We start from the raw sequence: 13833 nt of genomic DNA, 5'->3' as shown, positions 1-13833 counted from the left end.
TTTTTCTGGGGGTGGTACCTTATTAGCTGGGTCTTCAGAATCCAAGGGTGCCGGTGCCTCTGGTGCTCCAGGCCCTGAAGGTAATTCAAGTCCTTTTTGAAGGTCCTCTCCGTACACGTTTAGAAATTTGTCTCTATCTTCCAATGTTCTAATTTTAATCTTCTTCCCTCTGAAAGTAAAAGATAGTCCTTGAGGAAAGTCCCACCTGAAGATGATTACATTGCTCCTCAGCAGTCTTGCTAGTTCCAAGTACTCTGATCTAATATCCAAAAGTTGTTTAGGAATGTCCTTGTAAATTTCAATTCTTTTGTCCAAAATGACCAGTGACTTTCCGTAATGCAGGCCCAGGATCTTGTCCCTTTCCTCCTTTGATCTCAATGTTATCAAACAGTCTCTGGGTTTGTCTTTCTTTGTAAGTCTTCCAAGCCTGAAAGCTGATACAATTTTAAAGTCTTTTTCTTCTAAGTTCCAGAACTTGGAGAATATTTTGGTCAGAAACTCAGCTAAGTTGTCTTCTTCCACTTCTGGGACCGACCTTATCCTTAAGTTAGTCTCCCTGTTCCGTAATTCAATCATAGAAAGGTAGGTCTGGTGTTCTCCTACTTGTTTACTGAGTGGTCTCACCTCATTTTCTAGCTTTCCAAGTCTTTGGCTGGTATCTTCAGCCAATTTCCGATTTTCACCTGTAGCCTCCTTCAATTCTCCAATTGCTTGTGCATTCTGTGCCACTTGTCCAGTTAATCTATTTAGACATTCTGTGTTTTGATCGATTTTAAATGTTTGCTCATCAGCTTTTTTATCCAAGGATTCAACTCTCTTGTCCAAAGATTCCAATTTTTCATAGATTTTCTCTAAAATAGAAACAGTTGTTCCAGAGGCCATATCTTCCAATTGTAATTCCTCAGTTTCTCCTTCTCCTGCCCTTGGCAGGGATGCAGCTCCTTCCTCAGAAAGTAAAATAGGCACAGACGATCTACGTGGCTGTAAGGCTGTGGTTAAGGTTGTTTGTCTAGTTCTTACTCTATGTTCCTTTTCTTTGGGCTCCTTTTCTTTAGGCTCCTTTTTTCTTGCACCACTCATTCCAAAGTTATCTAAAAGTCAAGGTCAGGCTGAGTTGTTTCCCATGAGAAAGAGACGGCCCAGATGGTAACAGTCAAACAGGAGGCCGGGAAAGAGAAAGTAAAACAATGCCACTGCTGTAAATTCCAAAACCTCTAGGGGGAGCTTAAAAAGTCTTTCGGGAAGAGATCAATTCCAATAAAGTTCATAAAATCAAGATTAATGTCCAGGAACCTTCAAGTAATAAATTTTAGCAGAGTTGGTATTAAATGAACACAATGTCTCAAATAGTGCTTGCTGGTATTCCAAATGATACCTCAAAGTAGCAATTCCAGACCCCTCAGATTGTTTCCAAGTTTAAATTCAAAGTGTCCAAATCTGCAGGCTGACTGCTACAGTTACTCAGGCAGTTCCAGCACCTGGGTTTTTAACTTAAGTTGTAATTCCAATAGGAGATGTCACAGTCCAAATTAGAAACACAAAATCCAATGCTTACAGTCCTATTCTGCTTCAAAGGAGGTTCAGTGGGTGCTCAGATCCATTAGGTTAAAAGTTCACTCTCTGCCTCCACACCTCCTGCTCTTTGCTTTAAAGTTCAGTAGCAGCGGAAGACGGACTTCCTTTTTTTCGTCAATCCGCTTTCAGCCAAATTCCATTGCTTTTTAGAGCTTTAAAATTTTTGAAAGTCCTTATTACTCACGGATTGTTGCTTTCCGAAACGTAGATTCAGGAAGAAAGGTCAGCGCTCACCGGCAACAGCTTCGCGGCTTCACTCCGTTGTCTGCGGAGCGACCCTCAGTGCCGCTACCCCCTCCGCGATCCGGAGCCCCTTACGGGGTTCCTTCAACGTTTTGGGGGCAGCTCCTGGCGCCCACCGGGTCCCAAGACCGCAGGCTTCTGCCGCCTGCGGTTTTCCGATGTGGGTCTCCGCTTCGCCGTAGCGGACGACCCGTTTCAACGGAGCTTCCCTCTCCTGTTTAGAAGAGGGCAGCCATTACCGTTCGCGCCGCCTCCGGAAGTCCCTGTCTGGGATCCAACATAGCTGCACCTCCGCAGTCTTCCCCCATTGGTGACCCAGATACTAGTCCTCTGTTGTTTCCGCCAAGGATTTGGGCAGAGAGCCGACGCAGAGGACATACCAAGCATTCTGGCCCTGTGCTCCATTTCCAAGGAGCACAACATGCCATTGTGGGGTTGGCATCTCGATAGAACATTTGACACCAAATTGTTCTCACAATCTGTTGACTTTGTGCCTTTAGGGTCTGCTCCCAACGATATGGAGCTGATGGCCTCCATGATGCAGAAGATTGCTTCCTTGGAACAGAGCATCAAGAGCCAAGCACGGGCAATATACCACAAGGTGAAAATGCCAGGCTTCAAAGGAACTGTGTTAGCATGGCAACAGTTCAAACTGGTCATAATTGATCTCAGAATCATGCTAAGATTTTATTTATTAGATTTTTTAAAATTCAAGTGTTTATTATTTAATGATTTTTTCTAAATTGCATAAATCAATCTGGGTGGGTGGGTGTCTCACAACATGGTATGCAAAAAAAATAAAATGATAAAATTACAATCTGATAAAATTACAATCATTTACACTATGTATAGGCTGTCTTATAACAGAGTGATCTGTGATTGGCTAAAACAGCAAATTTTTAAATAGCCAGATGGGAATAAGAATGCAATGCCTCAAGTAAAAAAACACCAGATAAGGACAAAACTATACATTAAAAAAAAAAAACAGATCAGAAGAATAGAGAAAAACAATACTGAAAGAAACAGTGTAATTTTAAAAGCCTGGGAAAATGAAATGTCCTTGCCTAGTGTAAAAAAAGAAAAGAAAATTAGCAGAGCAATCCAAACCCACAATCTTCTGCTTTTGTCCCTGCTGCACTGCTGAAAATGCAGGCAGGCACTGGCTGTTGCAGGCAGTATCCTTGCTGGCGGTCAAGAATCTTTGAATCCTAAGCTGATCCAGCTACCAGCAATGTTCCCCATTTAGACCCCTCTGGTACACCATCCTGGAGCTGTTGCAGCAGAAAAAGGGGCAGGGGAGGAGGATGCCCTCCATCTCCCACCCAGGACAGCAAGAGTGGAGGGGCTTCAGGTATGGCAGTGGCTCCAACTGTTCTGCTTACAGACTCCAAAGAGTACAGCTTACATGAGGAGGACATTCCACAGCCGGAGAGCCACGATGGAGAAAGCTCATTCACTCCTAGCCACTACCAGTAAACTCACAGTGGGAGGAAGGATGGACCGATCAGTCTGTTTCTGATCATGTGTCTTGATTCATAGCAATATATGAATCCTAGAAAATATAATTTGTTAAGGGCGCTGAGAGTTGTTATTCCCCTCACAGAGCTACAATTCCAAAGTTCCTGGGAAGAGGCATTGATAGTTAAACTACTAGGGGCATCACTCTTCAACACAGAAGGGGGCACCCTGCAGATACCGTCATATCTGAAGGCCTGCTTCATAACAGGAAGGAATCTTGCCTTTATTGCGGCAGCACCTACCCTTTGGAACCCCATGCTCCTACATATGAGACACGGGTTCTCTCTAATTTATTTTTAGCGTCTGTTGAAGACTTTCCTCTTTGAGCAAGCTTTCAGAGTGGAATCTTTTATCCCAGTCAACATCTGTATTGGTTTTGAATTTGGTTTCCTATATATGCAATTGTTCTGCTTGTATTGATGCAATTATTTCGTATATGTTTTTATTCTGTTGTGAAATTGCTTTGAGATGCTTCATAGGAAGCAGTTCATATATGACATGGAATTAATAGTGACTGGTATTAAATTTTGCCTTTTATATTTGGATCTGCAGGATAAGAAGATTGAGGAGCTTGAGGAGCAGATAAAAATCCTTAAGAAAGGAAAAGGTAACATTGTAGCACATGTCTCAATGCTTCTTTTTCTCTTCAACAAGAGGCAGATGCCAAGTTTTGCTAGAGTTGAGGGATGTGAGGCTGAAGTCCAGCCTCCAGGCCACAGCAGGGTGTGTATGAACATGTGGAGAGAGCAGCTTTCGAGGCCTCACCATAATGCAGGTCATGTTTTAAGCTCTAAGACACCAGTAAGTCCAGAACCGGCCAGGTCACCATATGGAATTGCCCATTGGAAGGAAGTGTGTTCAAAGGTAAAACGCTAACCTTTTCCATTCTGAGTCAGAACATTAATTTATAACAGAGACTTGGACTATTGCTGCTCTTTGTGCAGTTTGACCAAAATTTGACCAAACTGCGGGAGGCAGTGGAGGACGGGAGTGCCTGGCGTGCTCTGGTCCATGGGGTCACAAAGAGTCGGACACGACTAAACGACTAAACAATAAGAAGTGCAGTTTAATATTAATCAAAATGAGGAACCCCTACATATCTTGGGGTGTTTTTTTTTCTTTGCAAGCTGAATCTTCTTGGGTGAGCAGAGCAGAGGAACTGGAAGTGATATGCCTTAAATTGCAGCATCAGGTCTGGGAAATGGAGGTAAGATTAATGGGAGCGAGAGATTATTATTATTTCTCTATGAATCTGAGCTTAATTTCTGTTCATTCTATGGGTGGCTACTGGGTTGGACGTGAACAAGAGCCTTTGAATAAACTAACCTCTCAGAGTCCATGGTACCAGGCAGAAATGGGAGGGAGGGGAATCTCTCTTTTGCCTTTTTTTTATTTTTTTACTCCTTGTGTTAAGACAATGAGAAGCGGGGGGAAACGAGATCTCATAAGTTCTGGTTGGCCTCAGGTCTTCCAAATCCCCAGGGTTTGAATATGAGTTGGGCTCTGAGGAACTTTCACATCATCCTTATTTAAAATTGATTTAATTAGGTTGCAGCCTTAAATAAAAGTTCATTTTGGGAAAGTAGCAATTTTATTTTTCCTTCAGCATTTTTCTATTCGCACCATTGGTTAGGCTATCCTCCTTCCTGTCTAAATTGTCCCCATTTCCCCCTATGCAGCTGTTTCTGAATGACTATGGATTGATCTGGGTTGGAGAAGGGACAGACTCTTTGGGAGAAGTGCAGGCACAAAGTGATGAAAGGAGTGAGCTGTCAAAGCATTACTGGAAACCAGGTTTGCCGGGACAAAAGACTGCCCTGTTTTAGATACCTTAAGACAACAGAGCATACTTTACTTCCATTTAGACTGTAAGCTCCTTGGCATAGAAACCAGTCTTTTCATTTACAGAACTCAATAATATGCTATGTACATTGATGGCATTGTATACATCATAAATTATCCCCATTGTCATTCGTTTAATAACCTTACAAATCAGCATTACCAAGATTCCCATAGCAAATAATGCAAACTTGTCAGGCACAAGTGGTTTTGGGGGAAAAGTTTTCAATTTATTAATTTTAATTAAACTGTTTTAGTCGTACCATAAGCCAGTTTCTGAAAGCTTTTGCTTTGAAAAGCAGGGTATAAATGGAGAAAAACTTCTAATAACTATCCTGAACCTTGAGGTATCATGTACCCTGCTTTGCAACAACTCCACACCTAGAGCACAAAATCCATATTTGTCCCTATGGGTTTTACACAGTGTATGACTAAGTAACTTCTTACTTTAGCACAAGGATTTATGCTTGTGCAACAGAACTACTTCCTCTCCTTTCTATTTGTATTCCCCAAATTTGTTCTTGGGGGTTTTCCCAACCCTCCAGAGCAGATTTGGGAAGGGCACTGGGCATGTCCAGGAGGAGGAGAGGGTGGAAAGTTCAGTTGAACAAGCCTAAGTCCTTGCACTAACAGAGCAAGTGCATTGGATACCACCCTATGTAATCCAACTCTAATTGTAGAAATATTGTCCTATTGACAATATTCCTCCATTACTTTGTCACGGAAACTGCTTTTCTTGATGCTGGAAAAGATTTTGCAGTTAAAATGCAGTGTTGAGAGTTTCCCTTCCCCTTAGTCATTTCTCCTCTTTTTGTCATAGGTGAATCCATCGTTTCAGAAACCAATTTTGATTTAATTTTTGCAAACCTGAAAGATTTAAATGCTTTGGCTGGGGAAGGCATGTCCCAAATCGAGCACACGGCAGGGGGTGCTAGGCTGAAGCAGCTGGACTCAATCCCCCTCACCTTCTATCAAAATGGGATTGTCATGTTCAAAGGGCCTTTCCGTTCATATGAAGAACCTTCCACGCAGGTATGAATCAATACTTAAAGAAATTTAATCACCGACTGGCTGGCTGGCTGACAGGTGTACCCATAGTAATGGCTACATGATGACAAAGCAGACATTCTTGTGTGCCTTTCCTGATAGCACAAAATCCCCACTTTCTGCCCAGAAATAAGTTATAGCATTTATGACTCCTTCCATTTTCTTGTAAGAAGCCTGGTAAGACGACGAGATTATATACAGTTATGCATAATTAGGGCAGTCAAGGTTCAGTGGAATTGCACTCATTCACTTTGGACGGGTGCAATCTTCTCTGAAGGCTAGTGCTCAGAGCTTTGACTGGTTTTGCTAGTTTCTAGCAGAAGCTGGCTGTGCATAGTGCTGATTGGCTGACATCATGAAAGCACATCTCCCACTCTCTGCAGCAGTTCTTCTTGTCTAAAAATGATTGACTTGTAATAATAGTAATAATTTGGCACAAGCATAGACCAAATTGATGCATTTGCGAGGTGCTTGACCTTTTTAAAAAACGAAAGCCTGCCTGAGGCAGGGGAATGAGAATAACCATAACTGGATTCAGACACAATACCTATGTAATGTGATGGATTTGGGGCTTTAACATTTCAGTGACACCCTGTGCAATGCCACCTCCTGCCTCTTGCCATCCATTATTTATCATTGTTGCAGCACCTCCTGTGGTGCCCTCTTGGCTTGGCGCCCAATGTGGGCGAACTTGTGCTCCCCTAAATTTGCCTCTGATGTGAGGTGGGGATGATGACAGCCAAGCTCATCTTGCAGTAGGAAAAAAAATACGCTGCCTTATGCTTGCACATACATCTGTATGCACCACAATTTTCAGGAGCTCAGGTGGATGGTGCAGTGGTAGGCTATTAAAGTTTGCTTTCTCTCAGGCTCCAGCTTATTGGCTAAATGGGGAATCTGATCACCTAAATCCTAACAAACCAGAATCAGTGACTTCTACAAAACCATAATCTGGGTAAACATGGGATAGACAATCGCAGGCCCAAGGGCCAAATGCTGTCTTCCAGGCTCCCCTATCTGGCTGTCAGAACTCTCCCAGGCCACACACTCTGTCCCTAGGCCACACTGCTCACTGGCCCTTCTTCACCCCCCCAAGTGATTTTGCTGTGCTGGAATGTGTGCATGAACTCCAATGCCTGGATGGAGAATAGAGAGGGCTTTGGGAGTGTGCGTTGAAACTGGTCTCCTGTACAAATGATGAAATTTACATTTCATGCCCCGCCCACTTTTGCCTCTGGCCCCACCCAGCACTGACACGTGGCCCTCAGAAGATTGCCCAAAAGGGAATGCGACTGTCAAGCTGAAAAGGTTTTCCACCCCTGGAACTGACCAGTAAATCATGAAGAATTAGGGGCCGGGGCAGGAAGAGTATAGCAGGGAATAGATGAAATAGAATGAAGGCATTGAACCTTGTAGGGTAGGGACATGGTGAAGGAAGCAAATAAAGATTCAGAGTTGCAGCATAACCCAGTTCCCTTTCCACTGCAGAAGGCAGAGGAAAGGACTGCCAGGACGAGTATTTCATAGTGATCTTGAAATAAGAGGAACTATTTAGCATCTGTCTATGAAGAGACAAGAGATGAGAATTCAGTCCCTCCCAAGGGAATTGTGCTATTAGGCTGGAGTGGGCAGGATGTATACTGTGGCCCATTGGCCCACTTCCAGTGGGTCACTTAGTACCAGCTGGATGCTGAGATTCTTGCAAATAATGTTAGGCTGAATGGACTTTGGCTGGATCTTGAACAGTATCTTATGTTCTTAAGTGGGAGTGCATAGTCAGAGTCACTGAACACAGATCTGAAGCATGCACTCTTGCTTTATAAATTTAAAATGTGCCATTGAACCACGAGGCATCTCATTTTTTAAAAAAGAAAAAGGTAGACTACAGACTCTGGGAGTCATCCTGCCCTGATCTAAGGCACTCCTTCAGAAACACAATATGTGCCTCCTTGAAAGAAAGCTACCAAGGCTCTTCAGGCGCATGTTAGCAGCATTTCTATGTGCTGTTTGAATACATTCACAAATCACACAGAAAGATGGGTTGGGTGAGCAAAAGGGAAATGAGGGGGGTGAGTGCAGCACCCTTGCCACAACCCCTTTCTCTAGGGTTTTTACTTGAAAAGTGTATCCCTCATCCCTCTCTGTGTATGCGATTGGCACAGTTTCAACCTGAAGGAAGTGCCCCCATCATGCTTACTGTGGCCATCATTCTAGAAATGAGTTACAAGTTAAGGAGGAAGTAACGGAAAGCAAGAATGAGCACAGGGCTGTTCTGCTTCTGACTTTGAAACCATTCCAGCTTCCGTCCTCAGGCACAAAGTCCCACCTGCTGCCTCTGCAACTGTTTGAAAGTTGTCCTATATAACTCACACATGGGACCTTTCTGTTTGCAGCCATTGCAGCTCCCTACGCATAATGAGCAACCTGCTGGACTCTTCACCACATGTCAGTCCTTGAATTTTGAACGTCCTTCTTCAGCCCCCGCAGAGATGGTTTGCAGCAGCAAGCAGGTTGCCAGACTTTCCTCCCAGTGAATGAGTCAACTATTGGCTGAACATTTTTAAAAAGCAGTACTGTGTATTTTTGAACACTCAATTTTGTAACTGCCCAGTCTCTACAATTTTTTACCAGGAGAAACCTGTGGTGAAAAGGGTGCAGGTTCTTTCCTAGCAGATGCCTGAACAAAGCTTGATTTTCCTCAAAAAAAAAAAAAAGTTAATATTTCTTATTGTTGAAGAGAAAGTTTAAGCTTAAGTCTCAGTCCCTGTGAAGGGAAGACATGGAGTCTAGTGACTAAAGTCTCACACCCTCTTTTGGGAGAATGTACTTATTTTTAAGAGACTTCAGGCTGTACTCCAGTTTACACAACTTTCATACTTGCACTGTGTGGGACTGAGTCATAGATCCACATGTAGGGTACCCAAGCAGTGTCTCATCTGCAACCTGACCAGGCCAGACTGCTTAGCTTCCACAAGATAACTGGGTCATGTGCTTTCAGATCATACCCTAGTACCTATCTTGGTCTATCTGCAAGTGTTTTCACTTTACAAAGATCTGAATGGTATAGGTGAGCTATGTGGAAGCCAGGGAGGTCTGTAAGCAGAGTGCTGGATGTGGGCCTGGCTTCAAATCTCACTTTTCATAATAGGCTCATTGTATGGTCTTGGGCAGATCTCAGTGGCTTCCATGCTGCATCTGTAAACATGGGGATAACAACAATTAACCTTTGTGGTGGTGATGATGATAAATGAAATAAAGAAGATGAGCTGAGTAAACCGAAAACTAATTTGCTCTTCAAAATTATTTTCTGAGCATTATGATGTAAAATGTTCCCTGGCTGTTCTCTGAATATTTGATGTCAATATTCAGTGATATTTGATATCTGGCCAGCACATGCAGTGAGATTTAGATTTTGTGTTTGACACCTGCTAGAAAGGAAAGCTGTCTGGAGATACCTCCAGATCTAAGGATGGGTCCACACAATATGAATTAGAAGGCTGCCCACCTCCCCAGATGGGAGCCCTGTATTGAGTTCCGCCTGATCACCATCCCATAACCTTTGCTGTATCCTGGTATCATTATTCTCAGCATTAACCAACCCCAGTTGATGGTGTGAGGATAGGGAAATATGCTCAGCTTTGTGGTTGTACCCCATGGAGGAGAAGTGAAACCCGACAGTGTTATGACCCAGACTGCCAGCAGCACCTTGAACACTGACTTGGGGAAAGTAGACAGCTGAACCAGGAAGCATTGATTGGGGCCCTGACGTAATCTGAGTTGTGTCATCAAGGCCCTTCTAAGCCAGGCGTGCCCAAATCTGAAACGTTTGAGCCACTGACCCCCAGTGGCTGCAGCTCCAAAGCCAGACATCAGCAACCTAGTCTCAAATGTGCCTTCAAGCCTACTCACCACAACAGGCAGAGGCAGTGTCAAGCTCCAGGCAGAGGACTGTCTCTTTAAAGCCTATCAACTTCTTGATCAAAATGTGCTGGGTCATCCTGAGGTGGAGAATGAAATCAAGGAGGCATCCAGAGCAAAGGGCTTGTGGGACCTGGTTTGTGCCAACACTCAAGCCCAGGGGCTATAGCTCAGTTAGCATAAGCAGTCCTTGGAGCAAGTGGTCTACCCCCAAGACCTGTCCAAGGTTCTGAAGGCTGTGGCTCTGATGTGCCTGTCAGTCCCCTGCCCGTGCTACCTGCTACAGACCACTACCAGAATTGCTGCCACCAGATGCTGCTGTGGGCTCATGCTCACCAAGACTGGGCACTCAGAGCTGCCTCCCAAAATTGTAGTCTGCTTCTTCCTTATTGTGGGTTTCTCGTCCCTGAACTGTTTTGAATTTGAGCTACAATTCCTCTTTCAGACTGAATATTTTGCAGTCAGAATTGGATTGGTGAAATTGAGGTTGTTGGCACATTTACATTTTGTTATGTGCATTTTTTGTTTCACCTCCAGCTCTGGTAAGAGAGTATTCTGTAACCTGAAATAAATAAGAGGTATTCCTTTATCTGGACTGCTTATTGTGGTTGTTCAGTCACCAGACAGCTCTGGGGGCCTCTGCTGTGGTTCTTGCAGGTGCTATTGCCCCCTTAACCCTGCCCTCCTCTTCCCTTAGCACCTGCCAAAGCCTCTGTTCCTCCCAGTGTTTATTTTTACTTCAAAATTTTATTTTATTTTATTTCAAGCTTTTTTGGCATGTTCTTTTCCGGCTGTTTGGTTGGTTCCTTTTTCCATTTTTATCTTGATTCATTTTAATTCTGAGGGGGCTGTAGGTTTTTTAGTTGTTTCAGTGTTCTGAGCATCACCAATTGCTCATCTGTGAAATTTGTATTTTGTGGTTCTCGTGACAGCGTCTTAAACTGGTCCCCAGACCCAAAAAATGTTTAGGGGCACTACCACCCACAGTATAGAGAAAAATCTGACATGTGGGCCCTGCTTGTGGTTTCAGCAACTCCTACGAGATATCATGGACGGTTACTTCCCTTCTGAGCTGCAGAAGCGTTACCCAGATGGTATCCCATTTCAGGTATGCCACCCCCTGCTCTCCTGTTTATTGAGTTCTTCGTTTGCAGAAGTTTCATTTGCTTATCAAAAATGTGGTCTGCAGTTAGAGCAGCTCCATTGTTTAAGCAGTACTGAGAACCTCTCTTTACTCTAAGCAGTTATAATGTTTTTTCCTCTTTCAGGAACTGATTGTTCTATATATGAGGAACTAAGAGTGCTTTTTGCTTAAAAAAACTGGAACACTTTTCAGTTCTTAAAAATGGAGATGCCCTCCTTAAAAAAAACCAAAAGACTTATCTTTTCTGCGATCATCATTGGTTGTTCTGTGTGCAGTAATAGATTAACACTGACTGTGTGGATGAACATTCTCTGAAGAAAATGAGTTTATGTTTCATTTTGAGACCCAAGAAAGGAAGAGGAGTGGGAGAAGAGAGCTCTCAGGCAAATGGGAAGAATAATAGGACATGATCTCTGAGAAAAGGGCAGACCAAAAAGCCAGAAAATGTTAGACAAGAGGTGGGGAACCTGCGGATCCCCAGATGTTATTGGACTCCAGCTCCCATTAGCCCCAGCAAGCATGATCAATGGTCAGGGATGGTGAAAAGCATACAGGTGCTAGTTACCACAAATTAAGAAATATGTTATCTTCTGCAAAATGACAGTGCCTGAAAGTGGTTATTATATTTGGTAGGCTTGTCCCCAAGTTGTGTTTGCTTTATGGAAAGTTGAAACTGTGCACAAATTCTTCTTTTAGATTATGCCCAATATTATATAAGGCAAGTAAAGAATTAGAGATTAACTTGCTATAAACAGCCACGTTTGAAAAAGCATGTGACTGGAACGTTGCTGCTTCATCTATTGAGAATTGATTAGAAGAGGATTAAATATATCGCTTGTGGTAAAACCTAACTGATTAGGGGGCGATACTAAGCTCCCTGAAAGGCCATTGGATGTTGTGGACCTCCCTCTCTGACTACAGAGAGGAAGGTCTGCCATTGGAGACCTTCTTGGGGGAGCCATGGAAACCACACTAGGTAAAAGATCTCTGGACGATTGAGTCCAGTCAAAGGTGACTATGGGGTTGCAGCGCTCATCTCGCTTTCAGGCTGAGAGAGCCGGCGTTTGTCCACAGACAGCTTTCCGGGTCATGTGGCCAGCAGGACTAAACTGCTTCTGGCACAACGGGACACCAGGACGGAAACCAGAGTGCACGGAAACACTGTTTACCTTCCTGCCGCAGCGGTACCTATTTATCTACTTGCACTGGCGTGCTTTCAAACTGCTAGGTTGGCAGGAGCTGGGACAGAGCAATGGGAGCTCACCCCCATCTGCGGGGATTCAAACCGCCAAACTTCTGATTGGCAAGCCCAAGAGGCTCAGTGGTTTAGGCCACAGCGCCACCCGCGCTATCCCATTCTATTAATGCTCTGATGCAACTGAAGAAAGGGTGTGTGTTGGAGGCAGATTGTGGGAGGCCCTAGCTTCACAGGATACGAGGCCTTTTGTTCTCTGAACATGCCCTTGACTAGGAAGTAATACTACACTCTTGAAGCTGGTGTAGTTCTTTCCTTTTCCATTGAAACCAGCTGCAGGAGGAATGGGGGGGGGGGGGAAGAAAAAGTAAACAGAGAGGGACTGCCACCCATCCATTGACCAGGCCAGTGCTAGCCCAGGGGTGCTCCCTAATAAAGTCGTGCCATAGTCTCTTCTCCCACCCCTACCACCTTCCATGGAATTGCTGTGCTCTTCTGTTTTAGAGAAGGAAGGGAAATGAGGAAGTCATTTATCAATAAACTACTGGTATTTTTAACTTTCTAGAGTAGTGTATTCAGGTGGAACTACTGATACAGCATTGCTCTGATCCTTGTCAGCAGAAGTGACTTATTCAGATGGTGTGTTTGCTTTGTTTGGAGGCAACTGGAGCAGTTTCTTCCAAACAGTTGGGAGGAAAGTGTATTGCTTTCTTGCCCATTATTCGTTAGTAGGTGGAGGAAACTGTGTTTCTTTGTTCTCATTATTCATAGATGAGTGGAAAATGTTTTACATAAAAGAGAAAAGAACAAGAACAAGGAAATGTGGTCTGGGGTTTCTGAAAAAAGCCCCTGTGAGACAGCAGAGGGGAAGCACCTGCTCCCTTTCCTTTTGCAGGTGAAGTGTGGGGAGCGCCAGAACTGAACAGTCAGTTAGACTCAAGCAGGGAAGAGTGCACAAGCCACAGGGTCCAAAAGTTAGCTGGGGCAGAGGATCCTCTCTAGAGGATCATACAGTTAGAGATCCAGAACACGTGACAGCTGGGCCTCTTTGGCTTCATATACCTTTCTGGTTTCCCATTTGCTCTCACCTTCTAGTTTCTGAGAGATAGTTATAGAATCAAGAAGTGATGTATTTTTGTTCGGTACTATGCTGTGTTGCCAGAGGGATTGTCTGCGTGTCATGGGAGAAAATTCACAGCACAAAGGAAAGTAATGCGTTATGTAGCAGGATAACCAGAAGCCTTTCTCCCACCATGCTTGTTTTCAGAGCACATGCAGAGTGTTTTTTCTATATGTGTGTGTTTCTTTTTCTAGGATAATGTTTCAAATATGCAACCCACCTCTTCCCATAACC

The 13833-nt window shown here is 43.8% G+C and overlaps 1 protein-coding gene across 3 annotated transcripts in view; it reads left to right on the top strand.

The window, feature by feature from the left end:
• UBXN11 (UBX domain protein 11) overlaps positions 1-13833 on the top strand; it is a 32310-nt gene that overhangs the window by 10276 nt on the left and 8201 nt on the right. For 2 of the 3 annotated variants that reach the window (XM_083750862.1, XM_083750863.1), the window contains exons 5-10: positions 2319-2419; positions 3889-3943; positions 4464-4543; positions 5016-5130; positions 5996-6207; positions 11171-11248. In XM_083750862.1, coding sequence (XP_083606988.1) covers positions 2319-2419; positions 3889-3943; positions 4464-4543; positions 5016-5130; positions 5996-6207; positions 11171-11248 — 641 coding nt within the window. The remainder of the gene's footprint in view (positions 1-2318; positions 2420-3888; positions 3944-4463; positions 4544-5015; positions 5131-5995; positions 6208-11170; positions 11249-13833) is intronic. The other variant, XM_083750864.1, reaches the window with a different exon arrangement.

This window comes from Podarcis gaigeae (assembly GCF_964106915.1).
Source record: "Podarcis gaigeae genome assembly, chromosome: 8".
Lineage (NCBI taxonomy): Eukaryota > Metazoa > Chordata > Lepidosauria > Squamata > Lacertidae > Podarcis > Podarcis gaigeae.
The sequence above is the reverse complement of the archived record's forward strand: the minus strand, read 5'-3'. Positions and strand labels throughout refer to the sequence as shown.